The following is a 21,591-nucleotide window of genomic DNA, read 5'->3' as shown; positions in this document are numbered from 1 at the left end:
GAGTAGCAAAAGAGTGTGAACCTTTAGGATTTGCAGATAATTTGAAGATTAAATTTCATTCAGGTGTTGTCAGTCAGTGGTATGATAATCAAATGTGAGTGGGCACCCTGTTTTAGCTAAGTCTGATCTTCACAATGCATGTTTATGGAAGTGTATCGTGGCATGAATAAAGGAGAGCTCTGAAGAAGAGTTGTTGATGCTCATCAGGCTGGAAAAGGTTGCAAAACCATCTCCAAAAAGTTTGGACTCCGACAATCTACATTCAGACAGAATGTGTACAAATGCAGGACATTCAATACCATTATATCTCTCCCCAGGAGTGGTTAACCAATGAAGATCATTGCCAACAGCAAGGCATATAATAGTCCATGAGGTCACAAAGGAACCCAAGGTAACTTCTAAGCAAGTAAAGGCCTTTCTCACATTGGCTAAGGTTAATGTTCATGAGTCTACCATCAGGAGAACACTGAATGGCAATGGCAGGGTTAAAAGGAGAAGGCCACTGCTCTGCAAAAAAAAACCCCAAAAAAAACATTTCTGCCCGTCTGCTGGACAAGCCAGAAGGCTACTGAAACAGTTTTGTGGACAGATGAGACCAAAATAGATCTTTTTGGTTTAAATTAGAAGCATTATGTCTGGAGAACGGAAACAGCTGCATTCCAGCATAAAAACCTCATCCCTTCTGTGAAACATGGTGGTGGTAGTAGCATGGTTTGGGCCTGATTTGCTGTATCTAGGCCAGGACGGCTTGCCATCATTGATGGAACAATGAATCCTGAATTATACCAGCAAAGTCCAAAGGAAAATGTCAGGCCATCTGTCCATGAGCTGAATCTCAAGAGAAAGTCAGTCATGCAGCAAGACAATAACCATAAGCACACAAGTTGCTCTACCAAAGAATGGTTAAAGAAGAATAGAGTTAAGGTTTTTGAATGGCGAAATCAAAGTCCAATAGAAATGTTATGGAAGTACCTGAAGCAAGCAGTTCATGGCAAGCTGTTTTGTACAGAGGAATGGGCTAGAATTTCTCAAAGCTGATCTGCAGGACTAATCATCAATTATCAGAAATGTTTACTTTCAGCTATTATAGTACAATGGGATCAAAACAGATACTGAAAGCAAAGGTTCATATACTTTTGCCACTCACAGATGTGTAATAATGAATCATTTTCCTCAATAAATAAATGACAGAGTTGATTTCTTTTTGTCTCATTTGTTTCATTTGTTCCTCTTTATCTAGTTTTAGGACTTGTGTGACAACCTGATGATGCTTGAGGTCAAATTTATGCAGAAATATAGAAACTAAAAGGTTCACAAACTTTTATATCAATTTAAGTTGAATTAAACCATTTTAGCTGAATGGTTTTAGCAAGAATTTGACAAGCACATCCATAATGTGTGTGTATTTATAGATTTTTGTAAGTCATAAAGTGTCCTAATTAAACAACCACCTGTCTTGCCACATCCCTTGATAAAGGTCGATTTACACAGAAAGGCTGCGCATCTGCTGTCCTGCCAATGAAGCAATGAAAATATACTACTGGTGGCCTCACTTTTCCCTGATAGTTTGTTACTGCTTCAGCTATCCAGTTTGTATTATAGATCAGTGAGAATACCATTGGATACATTTTTAAAAAGCATTGTCATGACAACATTCCATCCTTGGTTAAGTAAATTTGAGTACTGTGGATTCATGTAATTGTAGAAATTCATTAATAGACTAGGATAGCCTATTAATGAATTTCTACAATTACATGAATTATATTTAATCTTGATTTAACTTTCTTATTTAAATGATCAAAACATGTGCTTAATTAGAAGCAAGGGTTGTTTGTCAGAGCCTTCCCAGAAGCTCTCTGCACTGACATTTCATTTACAATTCTTTCTCCAAGCTGCATTTAAGGTTCACCTCCTTGAGAGAAAACAGAACCTTTTCAGAGTGATATCCAAAACAGCATAGACAGTTGTGCTGTCTCTGTCAGCAAAACCAGAGTTACTAGGTTTGACTCCTGGAGACAGCATGAGTAAACCAAAGTCACCAGTCCTGCCAGAGAGGAAGCAAAAAGGGTATTTTCTTTGGCCTTCAGCAGTGTGTTTCAACAGGGGCGGATTGTTCCAAAACCAGTCTTGCTCCTGCTTTGCAGACTGGAAAGCGTTGTTTCAGTTGGACACAAATATTTCCTCTGCATATGCAATACTCAGGTCATGGCAGCACATGCATTAGAAAAACAAAATTCATATTTGACAGCAAGGAATCAAACTCCCTTTTCAGGAACTGATGGAAACTGTGAGCTTCTCATTAAACAACCCATGATCACACTGTATGAAGCACCCACAGTTCAACCATACTGGAACCGATGTGCAAGTTTGAAAAGGAGGACCAGTTGAGGGCAAATATGAGACACGCTGTCAAACGCTGAAGTCTGAGGTCAAAGCAAAGTGGAAAGACCAAAGCCAACCTGCTCTGCTGCTCTGTGTGGTGCGGACACAAATCCTCTAACAGAGTGGCCCTGATTGGTGATGTGACAACAAATTGAGTTTTACAGGATTTTATTCATGCTCTGCCCTATGGACACTGTGTTCCAAGAATCTTTAACTTGAAAACTTGAAGCTAATATGTCAGAACTAATAACATAAAACTCGATATAACAGAAGGACTCTGCAATAGCATATATAATAGTACAGACGTTGTACCTTGCAATAATTAAGTGCTAATGTATTACCTTATTACACTTAGTGAATCATTTAATTAAATGCAATCAAGTCTAGTCTTGACCATTAAAATAAAAGTAAAATCAAATTTAAAACACTAATATAAAAATAATTTTATTCATTCATGTTTGGCCAATCAGAGATACAAAGTATACTGTCTTCTGATAACTACCAGAGCTGTGTAACTGTTTGTGGTGCAAAGCTGGCGGTAGGTCTCATAAGTTCTGTTATCATCACTTGGCAGACTAAAGTCAATGTCTGCATTTGTCAGCTGCACAGCTTTTCTTGTTCACATCTGTTAAACATATGATAAAACATATAATCTAAAGAATACAAAATATACAGGTCTATCTAAAAAATATAGATCTAATATATATATACAGTAAAAGGGCAGTGTAAATGAAAAAGGTAGCAGCAGGAAAAAACAAAGCAGCAAATAGAGCAAAATTGGCAAGCGATAGGTGACAAGTCATAAGTAGCAGAAGTAAAACCATGATAGTTTAAAAGACTGCAAGTGAGAGGAAGAAATAAACTGTTCAGCATGTTCATCGGCTGTTCAGCAGTCTGATGGCTTGGGGATAAAAGCTGTTTCTAAGTCTGCTTGTGTACAACTGAATGCTCTGTAGGTACTTACCAGATAGAAGCAGCTGAATGGAGAGTGGCTCACTGTCTGCCCATTGTCCTTGGTGATTTTCCAGGCCTTACTCAAGCACCAATTATTAGAAATTTCATGTAGCGATAGATGTTCCTTGTGTATGAGGAGTCCAGCTGCCTTCACCACTCAGTGTAAATGCTTGCAGTTGTGGGCAGAACAACCAGGCTGTGATGCAGCCAAAAGGGATGCTGTAAATGGTGCACAGGTAAAAGATAAGATATCTTCAGGCATACCAAATTCTTCAGTTTCAGGAAGAAAAAATGTTGTTAGGGTTCCCTAAAAATGTTGTTAGGTTTCATGACTGTCAATGTGGAAGGACCATGTGGAGTGACTGGAGATGTGTAAAGGGGCATAACCTTCCTGTCTTCCTGTAGTTCACTATCATCTCCTTTGTTTTGTGTTTCTAGAGAGGTTATAAGAGCATCATGCAGCCAGGTCTCTCACTTCCTCTCTGTAGGCCATCACATCAGTGTCAGAGATAAGACCCACAATGGTAGTGGTCGCTCAAAGCATTTCAAGGCTATGAAGGCCAACAATACTGGTTGGTAGTCATTGTGGAAGGAAGTTATCAACTTATTAGGACAAAAATAGTCTTCTTCTAGTCTGAGATCACCGACATACACAGCAATATGTCTGTATCCCATGATAGGTGGTCAGCGCATACTTTCAACACATTACTGGGGAGGCCCTCAGGACCTGGTGCCTTCTTAGGGTTACCCTTCTTGAAGGTCCCCTCCATGGCTGATGTTAGTGAGAGTAGGGAGCTGCTTGAACAAACAAAAATAGCAAGCAAAGCTGTTTTTAGGGCCAGCATCTGCTATCAAAAGCTACTATCTGCCTGAATGAATTGGACCAAAATAAAATGTTATCCCAGTCCTTTAAAGCTTCTAATGCAAATGCTAATCCTTATATGGGTCCAAGTTCCACTCCTCTCAGCATGCTTGACTGTTTAATGCTGGCTCTGTGAAAAAAGTAACTATAGTTACTATAGTCACTATAGTTACTGATAGTTCTTATTCAGAACCTAGTTTTACTGGGGGCACTAAGCTACATGCTGAGCACCAAGTATAATTCTGTGAAAACTAGGCCTAAGTTTGAAAGGCTCTGTGTACCCAGGCCATTTAGGGATTTAAAAAGAGCTTTGAATGGATAAGACTTGTGGATTTTGTAAAGGCTCTGGACACAGAGGAGTCACAAAACATTGGACTAAAGAGAATCGCAACATAGAAAAGAGCATGTCTATAATGTGACAAGATAGAGCACTGTGAGTGATAATGAATGGTGAAGAAATATGTCATAGGATGAACACTGTGATTTTGAGCCATCATTAACATTTTTGCATTTTTTAAATGTAATTTGTTTCCTCTCCAGAATTTACAGCTTGGTTGTTGCTTAGCACCTCCTGCATGACTGTGATAAACTAACAAAATTCTTGTAATGGGGGATGATATTGGGGTCAAAATATGTTTTATAGTGTTGCACAATTCCAAGCTTAAGCTTTTCTGGAATTCCACTGTCAACATCAAGAAACTAATACTGATTTTTAAAAATATGTATATTTTGAAAATAGCTGTAAGTGGCGAAAAGACATTCTGATAATAGAAGGAAAATTATAAGATATATAACGAATTCTTAAGAAACATCTTAGGAATTCCAACAAGCCAATTATGAGAAATGCTAGAGAGGCAGGTACACCTCTATACAATACTGGGAATGAGAGACTTTAGCCATAGACTCAAAAACACAAGTCAGAGAAACGCAAATGCATATTCCAGACATGATCTCTAAGTTGTAATATGGAAAACCATCATTCTTACAAACAGCTTCATCCTGCATTGTTCTAATCAAACCTTTAGCTAATTTGAGTGACCTCCAAGAAATAACAGCTTGTAAAATGATATTACACTGATTTATTACCCACAGTGTTGGGCTTCAGGGTGTGACACAGGTTTGCTTTTTTATGGCGCAGTAGAATCTTGATGGGTTTTTCACTACTGGATAGATTTTACGTCAGTCCCTCTAGCTCTTCTTTGCTGTGTTCAATCTCGTTCACTCTGTGTATAAATTAATTTTAAAAAATCTTTACACATGATTATCTGAACAAATTACCTATTGCCAGAGTGCTTTGCATTGTTAAAATTAAGTTATGGTTCAGTGTAAAAGCTAAAACGATTAGATAATGTTTATGACTATTCCTGCTTTAAACACACCTGCACAAAGTAATCTAGTGAGATAGAATTCTGCATACTTGGGACAGGTGTGTTAGAAGGCTGTAATGGAATGAAAATTTTGGGACGGTGAGGGGCCCTGAGGACTAGACTGAGAATACCTGTTTTACAGTGGGAAAGCATGTGGGCCATTCTGAATGGATCCAGGAACTGACAGGTTGGGATAGAAGAGCTATTTGTGAATTATTGCATATTACACTCATATCAGTAAGAAAATCCAACTCATGATAAATCTATTTTTAACTGTCTTTTATAACAGTTAAGATCAAACAGTTATTATATTATAAACAGTTATTGCTTACTTATTATTTTAAACGTTTTATCCAAATATGATATTTGCCATCATGAAAATTAAAATTACGTCAAAAATGTAGGCATCCCATTTGACAAGACTTGTTTAACTATCATGTGATTAAATGAAATCATGTGATTAAATTGCTCGTTTCATCTTTGATCAACAAGTAAATTCATAAATCTCCAGTTTGTTATTCTTAGCATATGCAATACATATTTCACTTTTCATAATGTGCTTCCAGCTTTAACAGTCAAAGCAACACAGCTTTGAATGTATGAGACACCAAGAAATCAGTCTGCTACCAGAGCCACCAGAGCCATGTGCCTGACTGTTGCTCCCTCTCACCATCCATTCTTAGTGCTCAATTTTTCCAATAGTCATTTCCACTAACTAAAGGTTCTTCATCATCCATTTAAAGCTATCTTTGAATGCACAACAGTACTCATAGTTTTGATTCCCATAGACTGCTGAAATAACTCACTTGCACATGGAAGAGACAAATGCTCAATATTAGCTAAATTATTTGAACTGAAAAAATTAACTGTGTTTATAAACACAATGTTTCACATGGGATGCATAACACCACATTAGCTACAAAACAGGCTACAAAAATGAGCCATAAGCAGAGGTGTTAAACCCAAGCTATGGAGTGCTGTAATCCAGCACATCTTTGTGTTTTCCTTGTTTAAATACACCTGATTCAACTCATCAGGTAATTGCCCTGATCAGTAGTGTTTGTGCAGAAAAATCACCAAACTGTGTTGAAGTCCAGTCCTCCACAATTTCAATTTGAAACTGGGTATAGAAGCAGTATTTAGTCAAAAACTGATTAGAGATATGAAAACTAGACAATATTCTGTTTGCTCAGCTGCCATCTTCAATAGAGAGGCAAACAAGAGGAGCAAGGCAGGTGTGAGATCTTGTAAGCACACATTTCCTTATGATGAGATGGTAACAAAACAGGTATGCATCAAAAGAAGACAAAGTTCTCAAATAATTGCAGTTTACAGATTTCTGGAGTTTTAATAGTATGCTATAATCTCTCTTCAATACTTTGTTCAAGCCAGGACAAGTGCAAGTCAGAACTAATAAAGATTATTCAGTCATCCACCAAAAATTCACAACAGTAGGGCAGTGTTACTACAGCATGCAGATGCCCCTGTCTTCTTACCATTTTATGTGTGAAACAGTAAATGTGGCATTAACTCCGTGTTCCCTTGTTGAAACGACCAAGACCCATTTTTACAAGGAGTTCACACAGAAAGAGTCCATTTGTGACAGAACACATTGGCCTGATGTTGGAAAGCCTGACTCACCTTTCATGCTTAAAGACAGAGTGGGAAGGCAGAAGTGGTGGAGGAAAAATAGAATCGTTTTTACAAGCTGTTCCAGGCCAGTTAACAAGAACAGTCCCAAAGTGGCCTTCACTGGAACGATACATTGGACTGTCTGCTCAAAAGCTGCTTAACATTCCAAATTCATTGGAACAACCTGGAAGACAGCAAAAGGGGGTTTGTACAGAGCTGTACTGTAGGTGAAGGAAAGAAACATTAACATGCAGTGGTTAGCCAGGGAACTTTTTTCAAAAACAGTCTTAAAACTGGAGGAGAGCTGAAATGGAGCTCTGGGGTGGTTGGGCATGGAGAAAGTTGAGTAATAGTTCATTAATAGTTCATTCAGTTTTATTTATTCAGCAGTAGACTACATATAAACCTATTTAAAGTTGTCCATAACATTATTCTAAATGTAATCATATATAAAAATAAGATCCAGCAATTAAAAAAACAACTGTATGTCAGAGTTGAATAGAGTCCATGGCTGAAAGGGTGTGTAAAGAGGTTTTTAACCATTAACCAATTAACCAGCAGATGTCAGTAATGCTGCAATTTTTGCATTGATAAAATGCATTTGCAGTTATTCTAGACCAAGATTTACGTCATTTGGAATATTTTGAGCAACATATATATTTTCTTTCATTGCTAAGGCAAACGGTAGCTTGCATGGGCAACTTGTCCTTGATTTACTGAAAAATAGGCTCTATATTGTTTTATTATTATGAAATAACACCTCAGTGCAACATCACTTGTAAGTCTGAAGCCTATTATCTCTGGGTCTAATAAGGAGGTCTAGGCTTGATCGTATTTCCAGCAGAGAAGCCACGGAGAGAATAAGTTCAATTCTGAGAGAATCCCAGATCTTACAAAGGGAATTAAATGTTACATATAACATCTGCAACTGAATAGCTACAGCTGAACAGCACACACCTGCCACTGTGTTGTTATTATCCATGGTGCACCTTCTTTAGCGTGATGGTGATGGATAGGGAATGGATGTCAACAAATTTGTGAAATGGGTTCCAGTCATACAACTGTCATGCCATGAAGGCTAAAGACTGACCAGGAAAAATGCTGCCTTGCAAGAACTGCATCAGACAGACTGTACATTAGGCTAAAATGTACTAACTACAGAAATTCTTCCATACAGAGAGGGTTCTTTTGATTATTATTCTATGATGACTTTATATAAAGGAAAGTAAACTTTCCTACTTATTAGTTTGTCTTCTAGCTAACTGGTGTAATAAACACTGCATGCTATCAATGGTTTCAAATGTAATTTCTCTACTCCCACATGTTTTGATCCTTTCCTATTGTAGAGGAAAGCAAGGGTATATATAACATGTGCTGAACAGGTCTTCATTTTCTCCCAGGCTGACATTAGTTGTCAATATGATTAAAATCAGATTCAGCCCTCTCTCTTCAAGTCTCTTCATGCTAAATTGCACTGGTTTACCTGACATTTACACAATTATATTGCCTAGCAGTAGCTGGTGGATATGCATTATAAAGACTTTTTTTGAAAGATCTGAAAGCTTATCTTTTTAATAATCTATATTTTTGCATGGTACATGGTAATAAACAAACATCATTCTGTACATTGTGTACATACATACATCCACATATCCATATATACATTGTGCATTGTGTATATAAACATATTATACATATATTGTACATACATTACTATAGATATTTTTGTATATCTATCTATCTATCTAGATAGATAGATAGATAGATAGATAGATAGATAGATAGATAGATAGATAGATAGATAGATAGATAGATAGATAGATAGATAGATATTTCCTTATGTACCCCTGTTTTTTTTCACTCAGTTTGGACAGAGCACTCTCAAACTTCACTGCGAGTTATATTGTGTATGACTATGTATGTGACAAATAAACCAAACTTGAACTTGATCTTTTGGCTCACACTGTAAAACATTTCTAAAAAGTACTGAATATTTAATTTGTAAACATTTCTTTTGAAGCAAAACACATTATTATATACTTTCAAAACTCTAGCCAATTCTGGGCAGTTTTGTGCTGCAGATAAGCCTAAACATTTTTAGAGTTCAGATCTATGCACAGCTAGTCTTTGCAAAACTGTGTAGGTTTAGAGACATTCATTTTTTGGTTTATAGTGTCCCCTACTGGTAAGATAACCAAACCGCCGATAGCCTATTAAGGTCAAAGCCATTAAGCTATAAAAGGTACTGAACACAGAAGTGTGAACCCAGGATATCTGAATGCAACGTTGAGGGTACCTTGTGGCTCTACCTGAAGCAAGAATATAATAAAACATACATATCTCATGTTACTGTAGCAGAACATGTAATCCCAATCTTAAATGGCTGAGGGTGCAATGGAGGGGTTAAGTTCAGAAAGAGTCAGAACAGGGGGTATTTGAGAAAGTGGTTTTAGTAACTAGCCAGTTTGCAGAAACCTCGGCTGTTCCACTTCAGAATCCGAGCTCAGGGAGCAGGTTAGTTGTGGTGGAAAAACACACTGTGAAATAGGTTTACTGGACATAAACCAAGTTAAACATCATAGTGCAGCTGAATCTGCAGTGCAAACATTATGTGATCAAATGATTACTGATAAAATAACAAGGAGTGATCAAATTATAAAGAGTGATTAGAAATGTATTTATATATCATGAATGTATGTTTATTGGCAGAAGATTATTCAGCTTCGTATTTCAAGTGCTGGCTACTTTATAATTTTATCAGCCATTCATTTATTTAATTTTTTTTTTACCACTGGAAGCTTTCTTTCTTACCAGAGGCACAAAGGAATGGCCTATAATGTAAGTCTTTATGGTCGGTGCAGTCATATGTTTGCCTGTTTGAGTCATTAGCCTTTACTATAGGCCAAAATAAAATATCTGAACATCATGAATCTTAGATTTGCTGGTTATATGGACCATAAATAAGTTCCTATACATGATGTTAGGAAGTGTTAGGAATGACATTTAGTTCAGCTTGAGGTTCTAAACCTCTATGTTATATAATTTGTGACAACTTCGAATAAGTTCTTACTTTGCCAATTTGTTATCTGGATATACATCGGCTATCCTTCCCATGATAATAGTCAACCATGCATTCATAGGTCAACGTCAAGTAAGTTTAATGTAAGACGAAATAATTGGTCTTCCATGTCGCATTCAAACATATACAAAGTAGTAGACATTGTCTCATCTTCATTCTCCATAACTTGATGAAGGCCACTTCAGAATCATCTGGAAAATAGCCTTCTTCATGATGTCTACAAAAGGAAGCAGGACTAAGCTTCTACCGTTGTAGCCTGGAAGAAATGAAATATCTATGAGCAAAAAATCTTATCATTTTGAATTATGTTTTATGCTTTCTTGTCAAAGGTTTTTATACTTTACATCTTTGATTATGGTTAATCCCACTTAGACTACACAGGATATAATAAAGAGAAACAAAACAATCTATAAGTGCAGGCCTATAAATCAGAAAAATAGCTGATCAGTTATTGTTTTAAGGCACTACCTGTGAAATGGCACAATTTTAATAAACTTTTTTTTTTTGCTGATGTTGCCAAGTTACTTTTTTGCATTAGGCCACAAAGAAGAAACCTGCACAACAAGATTAGCAGGAACTTTAAAAAACCTAAAGGAAACTTTAAAAAAAAACGCTTCCTTTTTGGAAATGATAAATCCATAAAACACATGAACAATATACCACAATAGGCCAAATTGATTTTGAATCCAATTTTTAATCTATAATGTCTAGTAATGTTGTCTTTTCATGATATATTTGTGCTATGTCTTTGCTTTCTTATCTTTTGTTTGCTTATCTATAGCTTTGGAATTATGATCCTGTGATGACTACAGCGATCATATAAACTTGATGCATAAAAATGTGTATCCCAAAAACCATTTCCTTGTTTCCTTACATCATCACCTAGTTCAAAGTTCACAAAGCAAGAAGGGGAAACAAGGGAATGGTTTTGGGACACACTTATTTACCCATCAAGTTAGGTAATTCGATCGAAACATGTGTAGCAGTTCATTCTGCATCTGTTGTTCTATCTCCAAGCAAGGAAGCACTTCTACAGTAGTTTATGCAAGCATAAATTACTGTTATATTAATTATGGGTTGTTTCAGTTGCATACTATGTGAACTAGATTGACATTAGCTAGCCTATTATTGTAGTGTGACACAGACACAAATTAACCTATTGTATAGTAAAAGAATGTATTATTTATATGGAAACATTAGCAATTCTCTTCTTGTCAGGTCTGTCTCTGCTCAGTAACCTGGACGTAATAACAGTTCCTACTGCAAGAGGTCTCCATCCCCAAAATACTGATTGACCTCCACGACAACCCACTATGCGCACCTGTAGACTGTGTTTATTATTTATTTCATTGCCTTCTTCCTATTAACCTGGTGTTTGGCTATGGTTCTCTGCAAAGTCTTGCCATTCCTGCCATGGGCATTTTTGAGCCATTGTTACCGTCATATTGTATTCCCTTGTTTTTGACTCTGATTTTTTAACTTTGCTTCATGTGTTTTTGGTAGTTTGTTGACCTCTCCAAACACCCTGTTTACGATCTCTGCTTTTATCTCTGATTCTAATTTTTGGTTATTGATATTGTATCTTTGCCTGAAAACTAATCTCTATGTCAGCCTCACACTTCCACAAAGAATTGTACAACCTTTGAGAACTGTTCATACCCTCATCAAAAGAAAATCTGAAGGGAGTTTTAGCATTCTCCAACATCTTCAGTATGAGGAGAGAGCATAAAGGAATGCGCCATCGTCGAACCCCAAAAACATATTTATTTCAGCAGTTAGTTAAAAATATTAGGATTGTCTTGTGTGAAATGCTCGGTTTTAGTTACAGGTACATTGAATTAATACCTCATAGACACTTTCCAAGGGCATAATTTTGCATCCGTTTTCTGAGTTTTTGCAACACACACACGACGGGGAAAGGAACCACACTGACGGCTTACGAGGTCTTTATTCCAACAGATCCCAGTGACTGTGATTTTGAATCACATTATAAGAAAAGAACAAAACACTTAAAATAAAATAAAATCAGCAGTGTCAGTCTATAACCGGGGATCCATATGCCTGGGAAATCAAATTGAAACATTCACCTCTTTGGTGAGTTTAAGTCAGAAACCTGTAAACAAAATAAAACCCCTAATACCCTGTTATTGTCGCAAACACTCGATATCGGCATCACTCGCCTCTGAGGTAGATCTCACTCAGCTGGCTGCGTACGGTGCTCCTCCACACGGTTTTTACTTACAACCGGTGAAACCCAAACAAAATATCTCCATCAGACACGGTCCTAAACACTCTAATCCACTCAAAAGAAAAGAAAACAACTTCTCCCCAAGGGAACTCTATCTAACTAGCTATGTACAGACCCAGTACACAACTTAGCACGATATCGTATGCATGCAGCAATACGCGCACACGCTACCATAGACGCACACGGAATAATACGGCAGTACTGCCAACCTGCTGGAGTTAAATCTCACTCTGTACCCAGCAAACATATAACGTGTTCAGCCACATGAACCACATGTAAAGTACTCTATACATTTTTCCGTGAGTCACATATTTTCCATCATTATGCAATATAAATAAACATACACATATACTGAGGTTCATTATCCTTTTACATACACATCATCCAATTGTATTACGTCCTTCTAAAGACATTCAGTCAGGATGACTTTTGATAACACTCACAGTGCAACCACCAATCCTTCCATCACCATCAATTATATTCTCCACCTTCGGTCAGGCTTCCAACGTCACATGGAATGACGACTGATATGCATATGCGTGCTCAAAGCCTATCGCTATACTCATGTCTGGTTCATGTACACTTAATATTCATTCATATATATATATATATATATATATATATATATATATATATATATATATATATATATATATATATAAAAAAAATCGATGACATATTTCAACACAACTCCAACTCGGGTTCTTTTTTTTTTTTGATACACTGCTCGTCACTTTCATCTTGCGTAAGCATCCCATTGGCTGGGCTCTCAAACTGCTGAACTTTCAGGCAAGTCTTGTCAGGGCACTAACTTCATGAGTGCTTGGGCCTGTCCCAGCACTACAACAGATGTGACACAATGCCAAGCCCCCTCCAGCCTTTTTGAAAGACTTTGAAAACCAATCTATTTTAGAAAACATTTACACACACATGCCATTGCACCAAACTCTTTTCATGGTATTGTAACTCAATGAAAAATGTTCAGACATGCTAATTACATTTATAGTTTATTAGGTTACCACAAAGCTACACAAAGGACATTCTCCACAGTATGAAAAATAATAACAACTCATATGGATCTTTATTCTGAACTTCAAACACCATCTAGTATTTATGACAGTCTATGATACTTTTTTCTTGCACTTTGACTATAAAGAACTTAAAATCTGTTGCATCTCAAGAAGTACTCTGCAAAACCACTACAGCAATGAAAATCTGAAATCTGTACAGGGTGAAGATGGGAGTTGATCAACGCTTCCTGAAAAAAATCTTCTTGAAGGGGTTACTCCTGTCATGTCTCTTGGCTCTATCAAGCTTCATGAGGACATTCTTTACCTCCGCGTCGGTCTTCTGAACATTGGTGTGAATGTAGTCAATCATTGAGTCCTGTTCTTCTACTAGCATGGCCACATCCAGGAACACTTCATGGATGCTCCGAATGCGTCTTTCCAGCTCCAGGAGCTCCTTGTGTCTGCTCTCGATCTGGCTGAGCGCAGAGCGTGCTGTCATCCCCTCAGAGAGGATGTTCTCACTGAAGACATTCCACTGGCCGTTCTCTAGCATCTCCTCGATCTGCTCCCCCGTCACCTCTCGGCCCACGATCTCCATCTGCCGCTGGATGTATGTTTTGCACATCTCCCGGTGACTCATCTCTGCCTCATTGTACTCCACCATCGCATGACGGAAGCTGTTGCTCAGGCCGGCGTACTGCACACGTGCAATTCGAGAAACGGCAGCGTCGGTGCCATGCATCTCCTCCAGCTCCTTGGCGCGGATATCCATCCTGCGCAGACGCGCCAGCAAGTCCTCTGCGCGGGTCTTGATGTCAGCAACGATGGCGTTGGAGTCTTGCCTAATAGCAGTGCAGTTTGGTAGATCGGCGCGAACACGAGAGTTCTGCTCATTGAGGTTCTTCACATCCAAAAGGATAAGCTGAATGTCCCGCCGGATGTCATGTGTCTCATCTAGAACAGCCTCCATCTCAGTGCTGGTGCTATGTTTCTGGGGAGGCTCTTCATGATGCACATTCCAGGATGGTGGGAGTGCTTCAGCATTATCTAGCTGTTCCACATAGCTGCTGGACTCTGACAGTGCCTGAAGGTGCCTTAGTCTGTCCCTCATAGCAGTTAAAAGCTAAAGAGAAATAAATGGGTATTGTGTTAAAATGCAGATACGAATATCATGACATTCACAGCCTTCTGTCTGGCTCTGCGAATCCATTTACATTTGACGACTATGCAAAACAAGACAAACTTGTTTTTATTTTATTTCTTTTTTTAATTAAATGTATTCAAAGTATTTATTATTTATTCGTGCATTTCCCGAAATTTAACTTTTGTTTTTATCATTGACATGACTGAGTACTTTAATTTCGGCAGAATTCATAGAAAGGTCGTGCCTTGCGTTGTATCTAGTGTTTTCCCTGTTCGCTTTGCACGTATTTCAAGTTAGCTAAGGTAGCTAGCAAACATAACCACTGTTCCGGGTTAGCAACTAGGTAAAACCTTTAGGAAATTACTTAAACTAATTAAAAAGAACATTCTGGAAAAAAAGGTTTTAGCGGTAGTACTAACCCTTTTCCGGAAACGCGAACAAACCCTTCTCTAACGATACGAATGATTGACAGCTAAAGTACTACAATAGAGTACCTGTTTTAACCCGTTCACAACGTAACCACGAAGTCCACTTTCTTAAAAATATGCAATGACGTCGAATCTTCCTCAAGCGTATCCTACAAGTTAACGTAAAACACGTTTAAATACGAATTTAATGTCCGCTGCTAGACAAGCGTCCGTGTGGTGTTTTCAAATGACGCAAAATTTTTATACTAACCTGATTTGCTGATATTCAAGTAATGGTTTTGCGGAAATTTCGTATACATGACGCTTAGATCACGCGGTGGTTACCTGTCACCTGTTTTTTTCCTCCCAAAGCGCATCTATGACGCGACTGTTAGTGACCTAAGGGGGCAGCAACTATCCGGAACCTGGAAACATCCATAACACATTTTAATAATGTGTTACAGCAATGCATATATCTTTAGTAATGTAATGTTTATTACATCAAATTGTTTTTTTTAAATTTTATTTTATTTATGCAACATCACTTTTTTTGCTGAACCAAGAAGAAGACTGCACAACATTGTACATAGTGATATTTATTCATGTGCATATTGTACAGACCACTGATATTTATCCATGTGCATCTCTATAGGGTCTATACGGCACGAAGATCTCAAGATAATTTCACACGAAATACATCACCGACCCTACTGTATCAGACAGCTGCCAGACCAATGAGGTTATTTTAAGTTCGTGTCTTGCGTACAAGGTACGCCCTGGAATGCACATTCTTTTGCGCACGCTGATAAATGTCCCTTAGTTGCTGGCAAACCCGAGTCTCTGAAGATGTTATGGAACGTGTAGGACGTGATTTTGACTGGTTCTCACTAGTGGTAATTCTTGCAGACCAATAAGGTATTGTGAAACCAAAAATTTAATCGGATTGGAGATTGTTTTTATGAGTGAAACAAGTGTAGCCTAATAATACTTTATGATGAAGAGGCAATACATTAGTATAAAGATTAAGATACCATGTCACTATAAAGCTCTACAACCTTACCTGGTAGTCTGATCCATTATTATAAAAGTTTTATGTAATTATTTTACATAAATGTATTTAATTTCTTTAAGATAATTGTCTCTTAGGTTTTTTTGTAACTTTTTAAGAAACATTTTTAGTAAAAAAGAAATATATCTGTGTGAAATGCTTTTTAAATGAACAAATATGCATGTTATAACTAACAGAACACAAATATATGCATTTACATTTTTTAACATGTGTTTAAATTCTACTTTCATTTCCTTACATAAATCCATGTGAGAACATAAGTAGGATTTAAACTATCTTTGCAAACTTGTTTGGTGAGTGACGCCTCCCTTACATAGTTTTACTAAGAGCACATTGTCATGCGGTGGCCTTTCATAAGGAAGGACTAGCCATATTTTTGTCTCTAAGTCAATAGAAACTTTCTACTTTTGTTTCATTTGAAGATGACAATTTACATTTCTTTCTGGAATTAGATTTGACAAGGCATTTTGTATGCCTTTTCAATAAGGGATTAACATGTATACTCTTTTTAAAACAGTCGTCTAACTGAATTATTGTTGATGCATATTGCTGTTGTAGGAGCACTTTAACTGATCAATGGAAACATATAAGATGGAGTTCATCTAAATAATAAGGGATATTTGAGCTCTCACCTCACCTTGTGGCCCAAATCCAAAATCTCAGGGGCTAAAAATAAGAGTGTGCTGTTGAGCTTTCTTTTTAATTCTCACCTAAGGTAGCCATGAGGGACAGGCTTAGTCACCTGCAGGCTCTCTCTGAGTCCAGCAGCAATTTGGAAGAGTTGGAATTTGCTGAGTCAGTCTCTGATTCATTCAGCAACGTGGACTTAGAAGATGACTTCCCACAGCAGGCCATCATTTACGACGACAGCGATGAAATGGAGGCCGTGTTTGATGAGGCTCAGGACACCAGGCGTGAGATTCAGCTCATCCGTCTGGATGTCAAGCGGCTCCGAGACCAGAACACACGCTTGCTCGCTGAGCCGACTCGGACCAGCACCATAAAGCGTGACTCCAGTGCCATTGCTGCTGACATCAAAAGCCGTGGGGAGAATTTGTTGGCACGCCTTCATAAGATTGACTCTCAGGCCAAAGACCTCGAAGAGGAGCATGGGATCAATTCTGCCGTGGCCAGGATTGCACGCACACAGTATGCCGGCCTGAGCAACAACTTCAGGCAAGCAATGATGGAATACAACGACACAGAGATGACCCATCGGGAGAGATGCAAAACGCACATCCAGCGGCAGATGGAGATCGTAGGCCGAGAGGTGACAGGGGAGCAGATTGAGGAGATGCTGGAAAATGGCCAGTGGAATGTTTTCAGTGAGAACATCCTCTCTGAGGGGAAAACAGCACGCTCTGCGCTCAGCCAGATCGAGAGCAGACACCGTGACCTGCTGGAGTTGGAGAACCGTCTCAAGAGCATCCATGAAGTGTTCCTGGATGTGGCCATGCTGGTGGAAGAACAAGGGCCCATGATAGATTACATCTACACCAATGTTCAGAAAACTGATGCTGTACTAAAAGAGGGCTTGTTCAAACTTGGCCGAGCAAAGAAACATGATAGCAAAAATCCATTTAGGAGGATGTTCTGTGGCTGCTTTCCTTGCATCAAGTGATCAGCTGGGCCAAAGATGTTTGGCTTTGGGCTCTAACAGCCATGTTGTTTTGAACCAAATTTTTGTTTTGAACCATGTTGTTTTGAACCAAATTTTTGCAAACAATTTAAGTTTGGCATAACTCAGACATGATTCATATCTGTCAAGTAGAGATACTTGTTTATGTGAAGGGCAAAGTTCAGTGAGGTTGGTGTTCACATGAAGAACATATTTTCTATAAGCCATAACTTTGAAGACAATGGGAGAGGAATGGGTGAGCAGGGAACATTTACCATGAATGGATTTTTAATAATCATATCCATTCACTTACTTTAGCACATGTATTTGATATGACTGCCTAAAACATTATCTATCTTCATGATGTATATGGCTTTGTATCTTTAGAAACTGCAGCCAGCATTAAAATATATATAATTTTAAAGTCAAGATGAAAATACTGACTACATTCATACTAGAGCTATGATGATTTAATCCAGTCATGTGTGGAATACTTCTACTCGCTTCTTTTTGTTTTAGTAAATCTTTGAGAGGGGGGAAAGAGAAAAATCCTCAATCTTTTTTTAGAGGTAGTGTAAACCTATGCACAGGTACCTTCTGAATTGAACTACCATCATCTACCTTATCCCATAAAAAGGAAACATAATTTAGGTAAAGTCTAACACATGTAAAAAAAAAAAAAAAAAAAGTGATTAAAAACATCATGCTATCTGGTTATAAAAGCCAAGTTTTCAAAATTTGTCCATGGATTATAGTCTGGGTCAATGTTCGACAGCATGTTTGTTAATTTTTGTTAATTTGTTTGATTAGAAAATAGATTCCTTCATCTTTTAAGATGAAGCAAAAATAAACATTTCATACATCACTGTGATGTGGTTTAAAAGAATATTTCTAAATATTCACATATATACAGTGTTTAACTTTCTTGCAATTGCCAAAAATCCAGACAGACTGGTATTAACAGATTAATATATTCAGGGATAAAGAGCTAGTTACTAAACCTCACTAGTGTGATAAATTTGTCAGGAAACTACAGTGGACAAACGTAAATTTTAGCCAAACACAACCAACCCCAGAAAGTACTGCCTCCACCTCTGCACTCTGCTCTGCTCATTCAACAGGCTAGTGAACCTTCTATACAACATCAAGTGTACACCTCTATTTTTTATTTGAGAATCCTCAGAAAGAGCTCAAAAGGAAGATAAAAGCAAAATAGATTACGTCAATTAATATTACTTTGTCAAATGTCTAAAACACAAAAAGTTAAGATATAAACAGATCTGGATCCTGTCTGCCCCCTGGATTCATCTATCAATGTATTAGTGGTCTGTTTTGTGGAAGGGCACAGGTACATTTGATACTGTAGGGTGTATCATGAGCACAGCTTTAGGGTTTAATACAACAGCACCTCCTACTGATGGCAAATAGGTGACTGCCATGAAGGCAATGATGCCCTTTAGCAGAAATCTCTATTATCATGGAGCATGGCTCAAATGCAGTCCCTACTGACGTTTAAGTCCATGTGGAGGCCTTTCTACAGAAGCTCAATACAGTACAGGAAGAACCCAAATAAAATGATGGTCATTGCCAGTGACGGTGGGCCACACCCAATACATCACCCTGAGGATGGCACAGCGGAGCCAGCAGTGGTGGTGCAGTGAGGAGTGACTCCTGCTTTGGGCTGATATCCTGGCAAGGTGCGTGAAGCCTTCCAGCAGATGGCAACATTGGTTAACCAAGGCCAATGTTCCATTCAAAACTCATATATAGCCCCTGGCTAAAGGTGTGTTGTGGTTGTTTTCCTTGATGAAAATAAGCAACTGTGTGATGCTTGTGTACACATTTACCTTCCTTTGTAACCTTATTTTTTGGATACATACAGAAGAACATCATGCATAGATGTTCCACAATACACTTCTTCACTAAATGTATTTGAACATTTGATTGAAACTGGAAAAGTAAAACATTTAAACATTTTAAGAAAGTAAAAAATACCTTAATGTCCCAGCTATTTTAAATCAACTGCACAATACCTCATGAGAATCACTGAGGATGAGAATTCAATAATCACAAGGACTCATAAGTATGACTGTATCAGTTAAATACTAAAGGACCCCACAAAAGTCAATAGTTCCTTCTAGTCTGGGTGAAATATTTCCAGAATGTTGAATTACAGTGACTAAGAGATAAATCCTTTTGTTACTTCACTCTTTTTCCTTCCACATTCTTCTCGTGTCTAACTAGAATCCCAACAAACTAGTTCTACTGCTTTCTTTTATCTTGGATGTTTAAGTTAAGCGGTTATAGTTAATGAACATTTTGGCAGTTGTTTTTCTTGTAGAATCTTCATTTATATTGCGGATAGAGGTCTATTCTGACTGCCGGTGTGTTTGAAATCATTATCATGCTAAAACAGGAAACAAAAACATATTGTTACGTTTTGCTTGATTATTGTCTATTTGCTTGATTAACCACCTGCCGTTCAGATAAGTAACTGATCACTTCTTGGGTGGCCTAATATTTTTGCACAGTACTTTACAACTGAAATGTAATAGTCTATAGTAAATATTGTGTTTACAATTTAATTACTCCCAAACCGCGAGTCTATGCGTCTTGTCGACCAGGGTATGACTATAGGGTTCGCTTTATGGAGCACTTAGACATCTCAGTATCTGCGATATATCATAGAATCCCATAGATAGGGTACTCATCTGTCTGGTACTTATTTGCATACGCATATGGTCCAGAAAAGACGTTAAACAAACCGCCAAACAAAAAGCCCTAACGAATCTATATTGAACTACGCGATAATAAAGTACATATGTGCAATTATGCCCACAAATTTCATAACAAATATTCAATATACAATAAATTGCAAAAGCGTTACAAAAATTGACTTTTTCGTGTTTTTTCGCCGCGTCCAGAGGATGACGCTATATAACCTTATTAAGATAACCGGGAATGGTAATAGTGTATGATGGTGAAATGGTGAGATGATCGTGGCTTGACTTTATGATACGTGTGAGATTAGACTTTATAAATTAAAATGTGTTATTGTATGTATAGTTAATGTTTAGGTAACAAACTTAACTGATCTTGCCCGCCGCCAAGTCTACCCAGTCTGAGCGGGCTATGAAAGGGCTTTAGTCTTATCCGTTGATATTCGTTATGGCTTCTAGCATTTCCATCCAAACACAAACATTTGCAATGATCTACCTCAGAGTAAAATAAGCAAATACATACCTGGCTAAACAGTGTAGGCTACCTGTTCAAGTAGTCTGTGAATTAGACTGGAGTTTTCTTGGAAGGGTTAAATCATTTTGTACACGACTTTAGGAGTTTAAGTGTCCGAATAAGACTGATCAACAAATATTGGTAAACAAGGTTAACCTAGCTTTGTTGCTACAATTTCTCAAATTTCAAAAATAGTGTGCTTAGTTTACACAGTACTAATAATTCACTAATGACGCTTAAAGTATTAATTATGAACCCTAAAATGCAGTTCATTTAAAAATAGTTATTCCCTACTGACAATAACTTGGCTGTGACTTCAAAGAAATAAAATGCTATTTTGAAAACGATCAAAAGTCCCACTCGCGTCGCGCGTGGGCTTAATGGCAACGTGATTTTCCCCCGCGAGTTTGTTTACGGGACGTCCGTGTGAACTTGCGGACTTCGGAAAATAAATCATACACGAGATACAGGTGGCACGGTCCTCTGAGATGAACACGAGTTCGCCCCGCCCCTCCTAATGCAAACGATTTAAGAAAAGTCGCGGTCGAAAGCTGAACTTCATCCCCTCAGTGACACATACCAAAA

General features: G+C 37.8%; 2 protein-coding genes across 3 annotated transcripts; one reads left to right on the top strand and one right to left on the bottom strand.

The window, feature by feature from the left end:
• Positions 1–13,542: 13,542 nt before the first annotated feature.
• LOC113570548 (syntaxin-11-like) lies at positions 13,543–15,325 on the bottom strand. 2 transcript variants are annotated; one of them, XM_026999008.2, is made up of 2 exons: positions 15,173–15,325; positions 13,543–14,657 (listed from the first exon to the last, which is right to left on the bottom strand). In XM_026999008.2, the coding sequence occupies exon 2, from the start codon at positions 14,643–14,645 to the stop codon at positions 13,773–13,775; it is 873 nt and encodes a 290-aa protein (XP_026854809.2). In that variant the 5' UTR covers positions 14,646–14,657; positions 15,173–15,325; the 3' UTR covers positions 13,543–13,772. The 2 variants fall into 2 exon arrangements, with proteins under 2 accessions (XP_026854809.2, XP_026854810.2); XM_026999009.2 differs by having other exon boundaries at positions 15,098–15,182.
• Positions 15,326–16,875: 1,550 nt separating this feature from the next.
• LOC113570563 (syntaxin-11-like) lies at positions 16,876–17,775 on the top strand. The gene has a single exon (XM_026999041.2). It carries the CDS (start codon positions 16,876–16,878, stop codon positions 17,773–17,775), a length of 900 nt encoding a protein of 299 aa, XP_026854842.2.
• The last annotated feature ends 3,816 nt before the right edge of the window (positions 17,776–21,591 follow it).

This window comes from Electrophorus electricus, chromosome 3 (assembly GCF_013358815.1).
Source record: "Electrophorus electricus isolate fEleEle1 chromosome 3, fEleEle1.pri, whole genome shotgun sequence".
In the NCBI taxonomy this organism is placed as follows: Eukaryota; Metazoa; Chordata; class Actinopteri; order Gymnotiformes; family Gymnotidae; genus Electrophorus; species Electrophorus electricus.
The sequence above is the reverse complement of the archived record's forward strand: the minus strand, read 5'-3'. Positions and strand labels throughout refer to the sequence as shown.

Excerpts from the sequence above, each read along its gene's own strand:
- LOC113570548 (XM_026999008.2), bottom strand. The coding sequence starts at position 14,645 with ATGAGGGACAGACTAAGGCACCTTCAGGCACTGTCAGAGTCCAGCAGC.
- LOC113570563 (XM_026999041.2), top strand. The coding sequence starts at position 16,876 with ATGAGGGACAGGCTTAGTCACCTGCAGGCTCTCTCTGAGTCCAGCAGC.